At 41.7% G+C, this 12,169-nt stretch overlaps 1 protein-coding gene across 1 annotated transcript in view; it reads left to right on the top strand.

Moving 5' to 3' along the window:
- Positions 1-9,609, top strand: part of LOC119656105 (relaxin receptor 2) — a 330,485-nt gene extending 320,876 nt beyond the window's left edge. The window contains exons 18-20 of the mRNA XM_038062420.1: positions 2,116-2,189; positions 8,739-8,851; positions 9,175-9,609. Coding sequence (XP_037918348.1) covers positions 2,116-2,189; positions 8,739-8,851; positions 9,175-9,327 — 340 coding nt within the window. The 3' untranslated portion in view covers positions 9,328-9,609. The remainder of the gene's footprint in view (positions 1-2,115; positions 2,190-8,738; positions 8,852-9,174) is intronic.
- Positions 9,610-12,169: the final 2,560 nt, after the last annotated feature.

Genomic DNA, 12,169 nt, shown 5'->3' with positions numbered 1-12,169 from the left:
TTGACAGTGAATGGCTGGATACCTAAAGCTGATTCTGGCTCAATATTGTAGATATAAAACCTTGGTGAGCCAGTCTGTTAGCGTCCTCATTAGCAGTGATATTTGAGTGCGCTGGCACCCACATCAGGAATGTTTTCTTCAGCAGCACCTGATGACAACTCCACACCAACTGGTTTGATGTGACGTCAATGTTTATTGCTGATAATGCCGGCCAACTCTCGAAGCAGTTTCGAATGGTGCGACCCCTTCAATTTTGTCGAAAACCTTCTTCTGCTACCAATGAAATGGCATATAACTCGGCCTGAAATATGGTCGTCATGTTTCCGAGAGGCCGAACCAGCTCCATAATCGGATCTCCCGAAAACACCCTTGCACCCGATCCATCTTCCATGATGAAGGTTATTAAGTCAGTAATCCGAAAAGACTCGTGGCCACTTATCGACCATCCCTATCTTTTGGTGACGGAGTATGTCTTTTCGATTGTTTGTACTAGCTGGATTTCCGCCCCTGCTAATGTCTATCTGCGACTGAGTCTTATCACTGATTTACCTCTCTTATGAGAGCTGCGACAAATTTTCCAACATCCATTTCCAGATCTTCTGCAGGGGAGGTGTTTGCCAGACTTCACAAGATTGAGAGGAGTCGTTTGTCAAAGGTACTGATGACAAATTTCCCAGTGTCTTCCATCGTTAGATCACTAACACTAAGGACTCCGTAGCAAAGGTTACGTCAGCGATAGTGCCCTCGTAACCAATGGTTGGAATGTCGGAGTGCTACCGATATTTAGGATCTCCAAAATCTGTGTACCTCGAGAATCTGGTTGAGGAATGCCCTATTCGAGGGGTTTGGAGTTGAAATCTCCTCCGACTAGAACTCTCCTATCCGTGTTTGCACGTCTCGTCGTCCGTATTCCGAAAGCGGACGTAGATTCGTTCGGTGTAAGGTGATATGGTTGCCATTAGGGTGCCTTGGTGGGGTATAGCGCGTTAATCACACCTACGCGCCATCGTTTACGACTGCCTGAAATGCCCTTCAGTACCTCCCACGACTTCCCGAGACGCTCGCACTCCTCCTCTACTGTTCTGCGCTAGGTGTCGTTGAGCCAACCAACCCGTCGGCTATCTTGGAAGAGTGGATTCGATTGCATGGCGAAATTGTTCGTTTGAGATAGAGTCAGGACATCGTACTACAATGATACGACGCAAACAGATACTGACGAAAGCTTGAATCTTTTGGGCAAAAGTGGAATTCACTTTCCATGTGTTATTATTATTATTCTGTTAAGGGAAAGTCGCACCGCGTCCTTGAAGAACTATTGTGCCCCTTTTACTGGTTATAGTGTACCTATTGATCATCCATGTGTTAGCTCCATATAGCAATACAGAAAGAACACGGGCACAGAATGGTCTCAATTTGATCTTGGTGTTGAGATAACTGCATTTATACATTTTAGAGAGGGCAACGATACCGGATCTGTGCGGGCAACAGGAATTTAAAAAAAAACCAAAAATACTGATGAATAGTACCGCCTCTGAGCGGCTGTCATGGAAGCATGTGGCACAGAACAGTAGAGTATCTGATTAACGCACATTTTCCAGGTTCTCTTATAAAATGAGGTAAGCATCTTGATCAATAGATGGTTGGCATTTAATTGAATTGACAAAACTATCCCACAAATCATGCCAATCTTCCAGTGACATTGTTTAGGACCACATAAACCTGAAAAGTCATAGAGATTTGACAGCTTCCGCGTACAAGGTAGCTCTTAGCACAGGTTCCACATATAGAACTAGTTAACCTCTTGGCACTTCAATTTCGTCGCAATTGTTGTTGGTTTTGTTTGAAATGATTCAAGATTATGTTTCTCTTTTTTCAAAAGATACGAAACAAAGATAGAACAAGGGTTGGTAATAGTAAGGCTTATAAGTGAATTTATTTGCTTTTGTGGCAAACTTGTGTGCAAGTCCTTTTCCTAATCTAAATTTCATAACAAGGCTTGAAACAGAATAGAGTAGGGTTCTATTTTGCGAACAAGTTATTACAATTATTGAGCCACTCTTTCGAAGAACATATTATCCATCGAATTTCTACTATAATCTGTGTTTCTTCTTGCAGGTTTGCGATAATTGTTGCGACTGATTGTGCATGCTGGTTGCCAGTAATTATTGTCAAACTGGTCGCCCTTGGAGGTAAGTGAAATTGATTCTGATTTAAACTACACAGTACAGTACAGTTTGTACCGAAGATAACATTGATTTACGGAATATGCGCATGCGTATTAATAAATGCAATTGCATCACCGGTTAGAAAAACGAGCGCAATCAAACTCAAATTTGGAGTTACATTTATGCTTAGGATACCTAGAGAGCCTAACCTTCTAACTCGGAACTAATTCCAAACCATATTATGACCAAGATTCCCCATCGAGCGTCTTCGAACCTATTAGTGTTGTTTAACAATACTTTACTGGGACGTCTGAAGTGGAAATATAGTGATCACAACAATAACAGTAAATAGTTTGAATACTTTCTCTGGCCGAGTTGGCTGAGCGTTGATCTTGTACTCCGGATTCCAATCCCGATTGAATCGTAGCTGCTTGTATTAGACTTTGTCTTTTTGCCGTTGCTGCTGCTGCTTATCAATTGCAGGGAGTTAAGTTCTACGTCTTGTGGATGATAATAACCGTCACATGCGGATGCAGACTACTCCTCCAAACAGAAGAAAAATTACCTCTGCCATGTGCGCTCAAACGGAATAAAGCCGCGCGGCTTGTTGGCCTCTCTGCAGAACCGTTCCACGCAGTTCCTGCAGCTACAGAACCGTTACTTCCACTTCTTTGTAAATGCCGGGAATCTGAGATCTTTTCTAGTGAGTGGAAGAAGGGGATGATTGTTAAGATTCTGAATCAGTGTACCCGTCTTAAGTATGACAATCAGCCGAATATTTTCGTTCTTCCTGCTACCGCGAAGATATTAGCTAAAATCATTCTGAAACACACTAAGGAGCACCTCGAAAGCTTAATCAACACATACCCTTCAAATCATTATGAACCAGAATGCGGAGCTCATCAATGCTGCACCTGCTTTTCATTGATTTGGAGAAAGCTTTTGGTAGCGTGGGCAGGAAGTGTATCCGGAATGCTGTAAGCAAGTGGAAAGGCATTCCGAAGAAACTAATAGCTATTACCGGAACGATATATGATATAATGGCACAAAAGGTCACGTACTGCATCGAGATAAAATCCCAGTGGGGCTTGCCTAAGCAACTCTAGATTTGGAAAAGGAGGCAAGGAGAGTTAGATTGCAAATATACACCAACAAGGTCAAGGTTCTCAGTCTTACTGTTCATCGGTACTCAGTAGGTAGACCATGATGTATTAAGGAAGCGTTATTTCTATACCGAAAGTGATGTCGCCCGACGCACCAATAACGCTAAAGCGGCCGTTGCGGTTTTCTCCAAAATTAGAAATTGAACTACGTATTTACTCCAATACTAATTACAAGTTAAGGCTGGTCCGCCCCAGTGTTCTCTCTATACTATTATATGTCAGCAGTACATGACAAGTGACCCTCACTTTTACACAGAATTTCCAAGCTTTCATCAATTCATATCTGCGTCATCTTATCGGGATATTCTGGGCTAAGACAATAACTAACGAAGAACTTAGTCGGCGTATGGGTTTCCTATTTTCTTGCACTTCCCCGTATGTCAAACCCGACGCTTACTTTGATTTTATTTCTCTTCTGTGTTTACTTCCACATCTTGTCCTTCTTTTACGTCCCTACTAGGTGTAGACTCTTTTATCGTTCTTCGTGTCACTCTTTCCTTGATTGAGTTCCTCATTGCTACAGTTGATATCAATATCAAAGCTGCCACTTAACGTCACGAAATGCCACTCGATTTGCTACTCGTTTTTCCCACTTTCTTGATGGTCAAACTCTATCATTTCGGTGGCCCTTTTAAGGCCTACAGAGTTATAACTTTCAACGACGAGCTTCGTCAAAATTGAGATGATAGGACTTTGGAAAAAATTTCTCTCCCTCTTGCCCCAATGTGCTTTTATATATTATTCTTCTGTTATGTACGGTTATTTTATAGAGGGAAAAAATACTAAATTTTGTTTTCTGCTGAATAAAAAATTTTTATTGCTCATATGCTGGTATTTCGAAAACAAGTTGTCCTCTTCCTCAGTGAGTTTTTGTCTTAACTGCTTATGGATCAGCTTGTCCCTAAATACCTAAATCTAGACCTTATTGCTAGTTAATTTAATTACTTACCTAATTAACCCAAAAAGCCAACTGTTGATGTTTCTTAAACCAGTGTTAATTTTTTTTATCTCTCTAGAGAGTGGAAGAAGGGGATGATCATTAAGATTCGTAAGAAAGAGACCCGTTTTGAGTATGACAATTTGATGGGTATGCTTATTGCCATCACAAAGATAATAGCTAAGATAATCTGGGAAGGCATCAAAGAATATCTCGAAAGCTTGATCCTCTTGGGATCCTCCTCCAGTAACGCAGGATGGATCATTTTGGACAGTGCGCAGAGTTAAAATCTCCGCTACACCTGTTGTTTATCGATTTTGAAAAAGCTTTTGATAACAGGGTGCTATGTGATGGCATAAAATGTCAGATGCTCCACCAAGGCAAAATTTCAGAGGCTTTGGATGTCCAAAGCGAGGTCCGTCAGGGTTGGATCCTCTCACCGACATAATTTCTTCCTATTAACGGTGACATTCCTTATACTGCCTTGTCTTAATGACGTGGAAGAGTTCAATGGACCAAGGCATATTTCCTCAAACACCTCGACTAATAATGACATTTCTTTTACAGGGTCATGGACCTTGGCCATATGGCTGTGGATTAGGATAGGGAGGCAAGTTAGGTTAGGTTATTAGTCTGGTGGGCCATCGTGCTCTCTCTATCTGCATTACTGGGTATAGCATCGAAAGCAGCGATCAATTTGTATATCTAGAAAGCGTAGTTTCTGCCTGACACTATCTCAAAAGGAGAACTTGGTCGGCGCGCAGGCCTCGTACGCACTACGATCGGAAGACGGAAGTGGTAGTGGATAGATCATACATTAAGGAGAAGTGACAATTGCCTTGCCGCCTATGCCATACAGTTGGCCGACGAGTATGTCGCCTCAAAGCACTTGACACAGAATAGTAAAGGAAAAATGCGAACTTCTTGGGAAGTCGTGAGGTGAGTTGAGGGGCATTTCATGTAATCGCGAAAGATGGCGCGAAGGTGTGGTTGACTAGCTATACCCCACCAAGGGGTCGATGGCAACCATATATATTTTGGAAATTTATTGCAAACCCCCTTTTTCATTGAGGTGCCCGAATTGCAGTAATATAAAAGACAATTAGAAAGTTTGGTACAAATCATACTATTATTAACAACGTTGTAGTAGGTCAAAGCTGCCTCTTTCTCTGCGATTTATTGCACTTAAGTATCATATGTTATTGTCAGCATTACGTTAAGGTGAATAGTCTGCCATAAATACATATACATTGCAAGCAATGAACTACATATAAGTGGGGCGGTCCTGCATCAAAATATTACATTAGAAATACATAAAACCGACCTGAAGCTGGGGGTTTCTGGTTTCCTACTTGCTTTGATTTAGAAACCCCTGGTAGTCTCGGTGAAATCGAATCGTTAGAGGAAGGGTTCGGCTAATAAGATGCTTCACCAAGAACTTCACATCCTAACCCTGAAAATTTCCTTGCCAGCGGCTACAGAATCGTCCATGCTCATGTAGGGGGCGAAAAATTCTTCGGAGGATTGTTCTCTCGAACGCGGCCAAGAAAGAGTACGCAGTTTTTTTTTTTGCTAAGACCTCAAGTCTCCGAGGAATACATAACGACTGGCAAAATCAGGGTTTTCTTCAGTGACCATATTGGGAGACATTTCGAGCGGAACAGTTTTTGTAAGCTGAAACAGACCCCGTTGGCAGCCAACAATCTTGCGCGGATTTCGTCGTCATAGCTGTTATCGGTTGGGATTTTCGATCCTAGATAGGAGAAATTTTCAACGGTCTCAAAGTTGTAGTCTCCTATCTTCATTGGTTTTGGTTTTGGCGCTGACTTTGGCACCATGTACTTCGTCTTGCCTTCATTAATGTGCAGCCCAAGATCTCGCGCCACCTGCTCGATCTGGATGAAGGTAGACTGTACATCTCGGATTATTCTCCCCACAATGTTAATATCGTCAGCGTAGGCCAGTAGTTGGGTGGACTTGAAGAGTATAGTTCCTCGCATTTACGTCTGCACCGCGAATCACTTTCTCTAGGGCCAGGCTGAAGAGGACGCATGATGGGGCACCCCTTGTCTTAGACCGTTTTTGATGTTGAATGGCCTTGAGAGTGATCCTATTGCTTTTATCTGGCCTTGCACATTGGCCAGGGTTAGCCTAGTCAGTCCTATCCATTTCGTAGGATACCGAATTCTCTCATGGCCGTGTACAGTTTTACCCTGACTATGCTGTCATAAGCGAATTTAAAGTCGATGAAAAGAAGAAGAAAGTGCAACTGATATTCATATTCTAACAGTTTTTTCATCGCTTCCCGCAGAGAGAAAATCTGATCTGTTGCTGATTTGTCTGGAGTGAAGCCTCTTTCACATGGGCAAATGATGTTCTGGGCGTAGGGGTTACCCGGCCTAGCCTGATAGAGGAGAATACCTTATAGATGATACTATACCTCTATAATTGCTGCACTGCGTGATATCCCCTTTTTATATATGAGGCAGATAATTTTTTTATTAATATATTTATTTAATGAGGACAATACACAGAAAACAAATTCCTTATTACATATTACATCCTCAGAGGGAGGAGCAAGTGAATGGCTTATTTTACGCTTAATACTAGAGAAGCAAATAGAGTCAAAGGATCCAAGCTGTAGGGCCTTGTAGGACCCGTATAGCCTCGGGATCGGAGAGTGGAAGTAAATCTCGAGCTCCGCGAAGGGTACATAAAAAATGTCCGCACTACGTGTGTTATGAAAGGCTGGATTGAGGTAAAGTCGGAGGAGGAACGTAGAATAAAACCAGACATTTTGGAACCTCTATTGATGATGTCAACGAAGTGGAAATTGAAGCGAAGTTTGTCGTCGAATATTACACCCAGGTCTTTGAAGGAGCTCAGTAGTGAAAGGGGTTGTCCACTGAGAGAATAGGAAAATTATGTTGGGGAGGGTTTAGGCGAATAGCACATCCAGTGGCATTTGTTGACATTCAATGTTAGCTTGTTGACCGAATTCCAACGGACTAAATTATCAAGGTTGGACTGTAACGAGGCAAACAATTTAAGGTTGTCTGCGTAAAGCAAATACGGGCAGGTGAGGATTGCGGCGAGATCATTGATAAAAAACAAGAAAAATAGCGGACCAAGTATATTTCCTTCCAGAACACCAAAGAAAGGAGATAAGGATCGAGAAGAATAACCATGAAAGGAAACTTTCCAGGAACAGTATGAGAGATAGGAGGAAAGCCAGGAGATGACTGAGGGAGGGAAGTATTACTAGACTAGAAAGTTTAAAGAGGAGAATGTTATGGTCAACGATATCAAAGGCTTTGGAGAAATCGGTATAAATAGCATGTACCTCCTGTCATGATTTAGCAACGAAATTAGTAAAGACCAGACAGTTTGAAGCCGTGAATCTATGTTTCATGAGACTATGCTGCTCTTTGACAATGAGGTGACTGAAGTGCGCGGTCAACCAGTCGCTGACGTATCTTTCGAGGATTTTGGAGGAAGAGGAGAGAAGAGAAATGGGTTGGTAGTTCACAGCAGGGGGGGAAAGTAGCATTCATCTAGAGTTTTGTTGTAGATTATATTCAGGGGGAGGGAAATGTGTTTTCTACAGTTCAGGAGGAAGAGGTAAGGAAGCGCATCTCGGCCAGGTCCGACATTGGGGTCAAGATTACTAATGAGGAACTCAGCCAAGGAAGGCGCAAGGAGAGGAATGCCTTTCGCTTATATTTTCAAAGCCGATAATAGCAGATTTAATTTTTTGGCTGACTAAGATACCTATTCCGAGCACATGGTTTACTGGATGGCCGCTAGCATATATGGTGTAGCGGCTCTTCCTCAGGAAACCGGTCCCCGTCCATCGCATCTCTTGCAACGCTGTTGCATCAGACTTATATTAGGACAGGGTATCGGCTAGTTGCTCAGCAGCATTCGGTCTGTACAGGGAAAGCACGTTCCTTGAGAAAATGCGCAAATCGTTAATCCGTTGCCGTTGCTGGGTTCGTTGTTTCGAAATCCATCCTGTCCGAGGCTCCTTCCGTGGCTTCGTAACATTGGTTTTCCGTGTAGGGTTGCCAGCCTTAACCGACCCCCAACTTGGGGGACCAGTTGGTACCTGTTGTCCTGTCTTCACCCTTCTCCATCTGCAGTTTTTCATAAAGAAAGAACTTCCAGCGATCACCACGTGGAGGTGCAGATAGGGTTTGGTAGTAGAGCTGTTGGTGTGGGTTCAGCAGGCGTTTCCCAGGTTTAATGCTCCATCATGGGCACCAATTCTTGTTTCGTCCTGGGGCCTATACTACCCTTTGGCCGCCTCAAAGAGACATGTTTTTACATTATCATCACTGGTCTGGCACTGCTCGCAAATTGGTCATTTTCTATATAACAATGCTGTTTGCTGTTTGCTTTATTTAAATTTAGTATTAGTAGTAGAATATTGTGATTATTGCAATGGAGGTCATACTTTGAACTCGTTTTTAGGAATCAAAATCTCACCATCACTCTATGCGTGGCTCGCGGTTCTAGTGCTTCCAGTAAATTCAGCCTTGAATCCAGTCCTCTACACGCTGACAACAGCTTCGTTCAAGCAACAAGTGAGTATTCGCGTGGAATTATCCTTGTTAGCTATGCCTATGTGGGCTTGCATTGTTGTTACACTTTTTGTTCCCATGATTTCCGCTTTTTTCCTATTTTTCGTTATGATTTCTCTGCTCTAAAAGAAAATGCTTCTGAAAAAGTTAATTATACTATACTTCTGTTGCACATTAGAACCTAGATTTTTGTTTTTCTTAAGCTTCTTAACTTTTATCTGTGCCTTTTGAGTTCTTAATGCACTAATATGCACTCAGCTTCAGCTTTTTCGATGTTATTTCATCTCAAATTAAAATTTGAGCCCTTTCCATTTTCCATTTTTCAGGTGAAAAAGTATTTTCACAAGTTTCCTTGCGGAGCCATAGTTGAACCCAGGTCACAAACCGGATATGAGTCAGCGTTGAGCATAAGTTTGGGTCATGCCCCGACTAACTCGGGACGCAAACGTCTTCTACAGAAGAATGTTAGCTACGTATAAGACTTTTCCGGAACGCAACACGCAAAGCGGGAGCAAGTTCAGTCTGCGAATGAGCTTCTCCGTAGGCAGCAACCGGAAAAAGTTCCACGAAAAGCGCCCAACCGGGGCTGCCAAGCTATAATACATCGAAAGATAAACAGACTTGATTTCGTTCTGCTTTTTATCTTGGCGGAAGGAATTTCTAAAAGATTGTGATAATAAAATGAACAACAAAAACATTTTTTTTCTCGCTTCAAGTTTTTACGTCTAGTCAATTTTATTGAAGTTATTTGAAAATGTTAATAAAAGTTAACTGTGAACATGAAATTAATGGCATTATAAATTCTTTTGAAGAAACATGTTAAAAATCGTGTGGTCTTTGCGTAAGCACGTTACAGACTTAATTCACTAATTCTATAAATGAAATTTATTTTGACGGTATTTTTTAGGAAAGAAACAACCAAAAGACTAGCCTCAGGGTTCACGATTCCTGAGAGTGTTGGATTTTTACTCACTAAAACCACCGCTCGCCAAGTTACGACGGGGATTTCCCCATTCAGCAGCTTTCTTTGCATATTTAATTTTCGTTTTTACTGAGAGATAGCCCTGTAGTCCATTCCAGCACTTTGTTTGGCTTCACTGAGAAACTGGTTGTTCCTCAGTAGCTTACATCTTTATGCATCCGTTATGTTAGGAAGTCTTTTGGCTTTACTCTCTTCAGTCATCTCATGCTGCTTGGTCTTTAATGACTTCACTAACCAATTGTACTTACAGGTCCCTATGCAGATTCTCATTACGAATGAACCAGAGAGCGTCTACTATGCTTCTAAACACTTTTTTTGGAACGTCTTGTATGTTTTTCAGGTTTGATTCTTTGGCGCAGTCCCAGACCTGGATGCCGTACGCGCATATGTGCTCTTGGATCTGCTTATAAATTAGTAGCTTGTTGTCAATGGTCAGCTGGGAGTTCCTCAACAATGTTGTCAATAGCTGTTTATTTATTTTTGCTTCTTCCGTAGTTTTACTCGTAGGAAGGATAACAATGTCATCCGCAAATGTCGCTATTTTGTCTTCTTCACAGCGAGGTGTATCATTGGTATACAAGAGTAACAGTGTTAGGCTCAAGACACTGCTCTGCGGTACACCAGCTTAAGGAGAAGCCTTTCAAATAGCTTGGCTGTTGTAGGGAGTAGCGATATTGGTCGATACGATTCGACCCTACTTGACTCGTTCCTTGGTTTGGGGACCATTATAACTTCGGCCATTCAATTATTTGCAATAGTTCCACTAGACTCTTTTCGGGCAATTCTTTTGGTATTTCCCCTCTAATAAGTTCGTAACCAAAGCTCCTGGCAGGAGGCACATTTTTTAAAATGTCTGTCCTCCGTTCATCTAATTTAATACGGTATATGCGTCTTGAACAATCTGCCTTATCCTGTGCAGAACGAATCCAATACCCGTTTTCATGTTTAATAGGTGGAATTTGTTGTCTGAGTATTTTTAGATTTTTCGCGGCCTTCCACACAGAGTAGCCGGTATCTTTTTGTCCTGTAAGGTTAGATACATATTTGCCGAAGGACTCGTTTCTATATTTGTTAATTAAGGCCTTTAGCTTGTTTGCCGGAAAGTTTAGATTTTTTTTCGTTGTGCGGTTTCTTTGCCATAGTTTGCGAGCTCTGCGTTTCTCTGCAATTAGTTCGCTAATTTCTGCAGGACAGTCAGTATATGTTTTATTCAGTCCATGATAAGTAGGGGTGTTTTTCCAAGCCGCCTGTTGTATCTTTATTGTTAGCAGATCAATCTCCTCCTCGAGTTGATAACTAGTGTTGATTTGGTCATTAATGCAAACGTTTGCTTGGATGAATTTTTGAATACTGCCCATTTAGTTTGTTTATTATTCAGCCTGAGAGGGGAGCCTTTTCTTCTCACTTTTTTGCTGACCAGTATCATAGCAGGCGAGTGATGGGACATTAAATTTTCTTGATTGACAACATGAATGTGTTCGTCTGAAATACCCTTTTTTATGAAGAAATCAATGACATCGGTTGTTTTTGTTATGTCAGTTTACACTTACACTTTTGTCCTCTTCCTGCGTCAATTACTGCTCTGCTTTTGGATGTTGTTAACCAGATCTCCAGAATCCATTTATTTGCGTTAAAGTCACCCCCTAAAATGGAGGGGCTTCCGATGAACTGGGAGAGGATGTATTGCATGATATGAGCAAATGCCATGGATTTTAACATTCGTAGGTCATGTGAGGTGGCTTTTTAAGATACGACATATGTCTATCTTTTCAGTATTAAGAAAGATTTTCAACTCTTGTAGGTGCTGTTGCCATCCGTTTGCATTTCACGTTATGATTTTCAAGACATTTGTCATTTGGGGTTGCATCGATCGTGGAAAAACTGCGAGAAAGGCGTCTTCGATGGTATGGTCACACAATTCGTGCTAACAAGAATTTACTTGCCAAGATTGGTCTGAACTGCCTGCCTGCCAAAAGCCAGGCCGAAACGACGGTGGCTTGATACGCCGGATGGGGATTTAAAAGCCTCGAGATTGCACCCAGATCAGGTATTCGATAGAGTCAAATGGCGAAACCGATCACGACGAGCCGACCCCGCTTGTGAACGGGACAAAGGCTGAAGAAAAAGAAGAAGAAGAAAAGAAGCTATACTGCTGAAGTTTGTCAAAAATTTATTTGTTTACTATTTGTTGTTCGTCAAGTTTTCTATTTAAAACATCAAGTCTATCTAAAATAGTTTTCAGTATTTGATTACCATCATCATTTTTTAAGGTTTTGTGTAAAATAAAACCTTATTAAAATCGGTTTACTGTCTGTCTGTCTTAAGATGATCCTTGCACC

The sequence above is a fragment of the Hermetia illucens genome, chromosome 4 (genome assembly GCF_905115235.1).
Source record: "Hermetia illucens chromosome 4, iHerIll2.2.curated.20191125, whole genome shotgun sequence".
NCBI lineage: Eukaryota > Metazoa > Arthropoda > Insecta > Diptera > Stratiomyidae > Hermetia > Hermetia illucens.
Note: the sequence above shows the minus strand (reverse complement) of the source record. Positions and strands in the feature narration are given on the sequence as shown.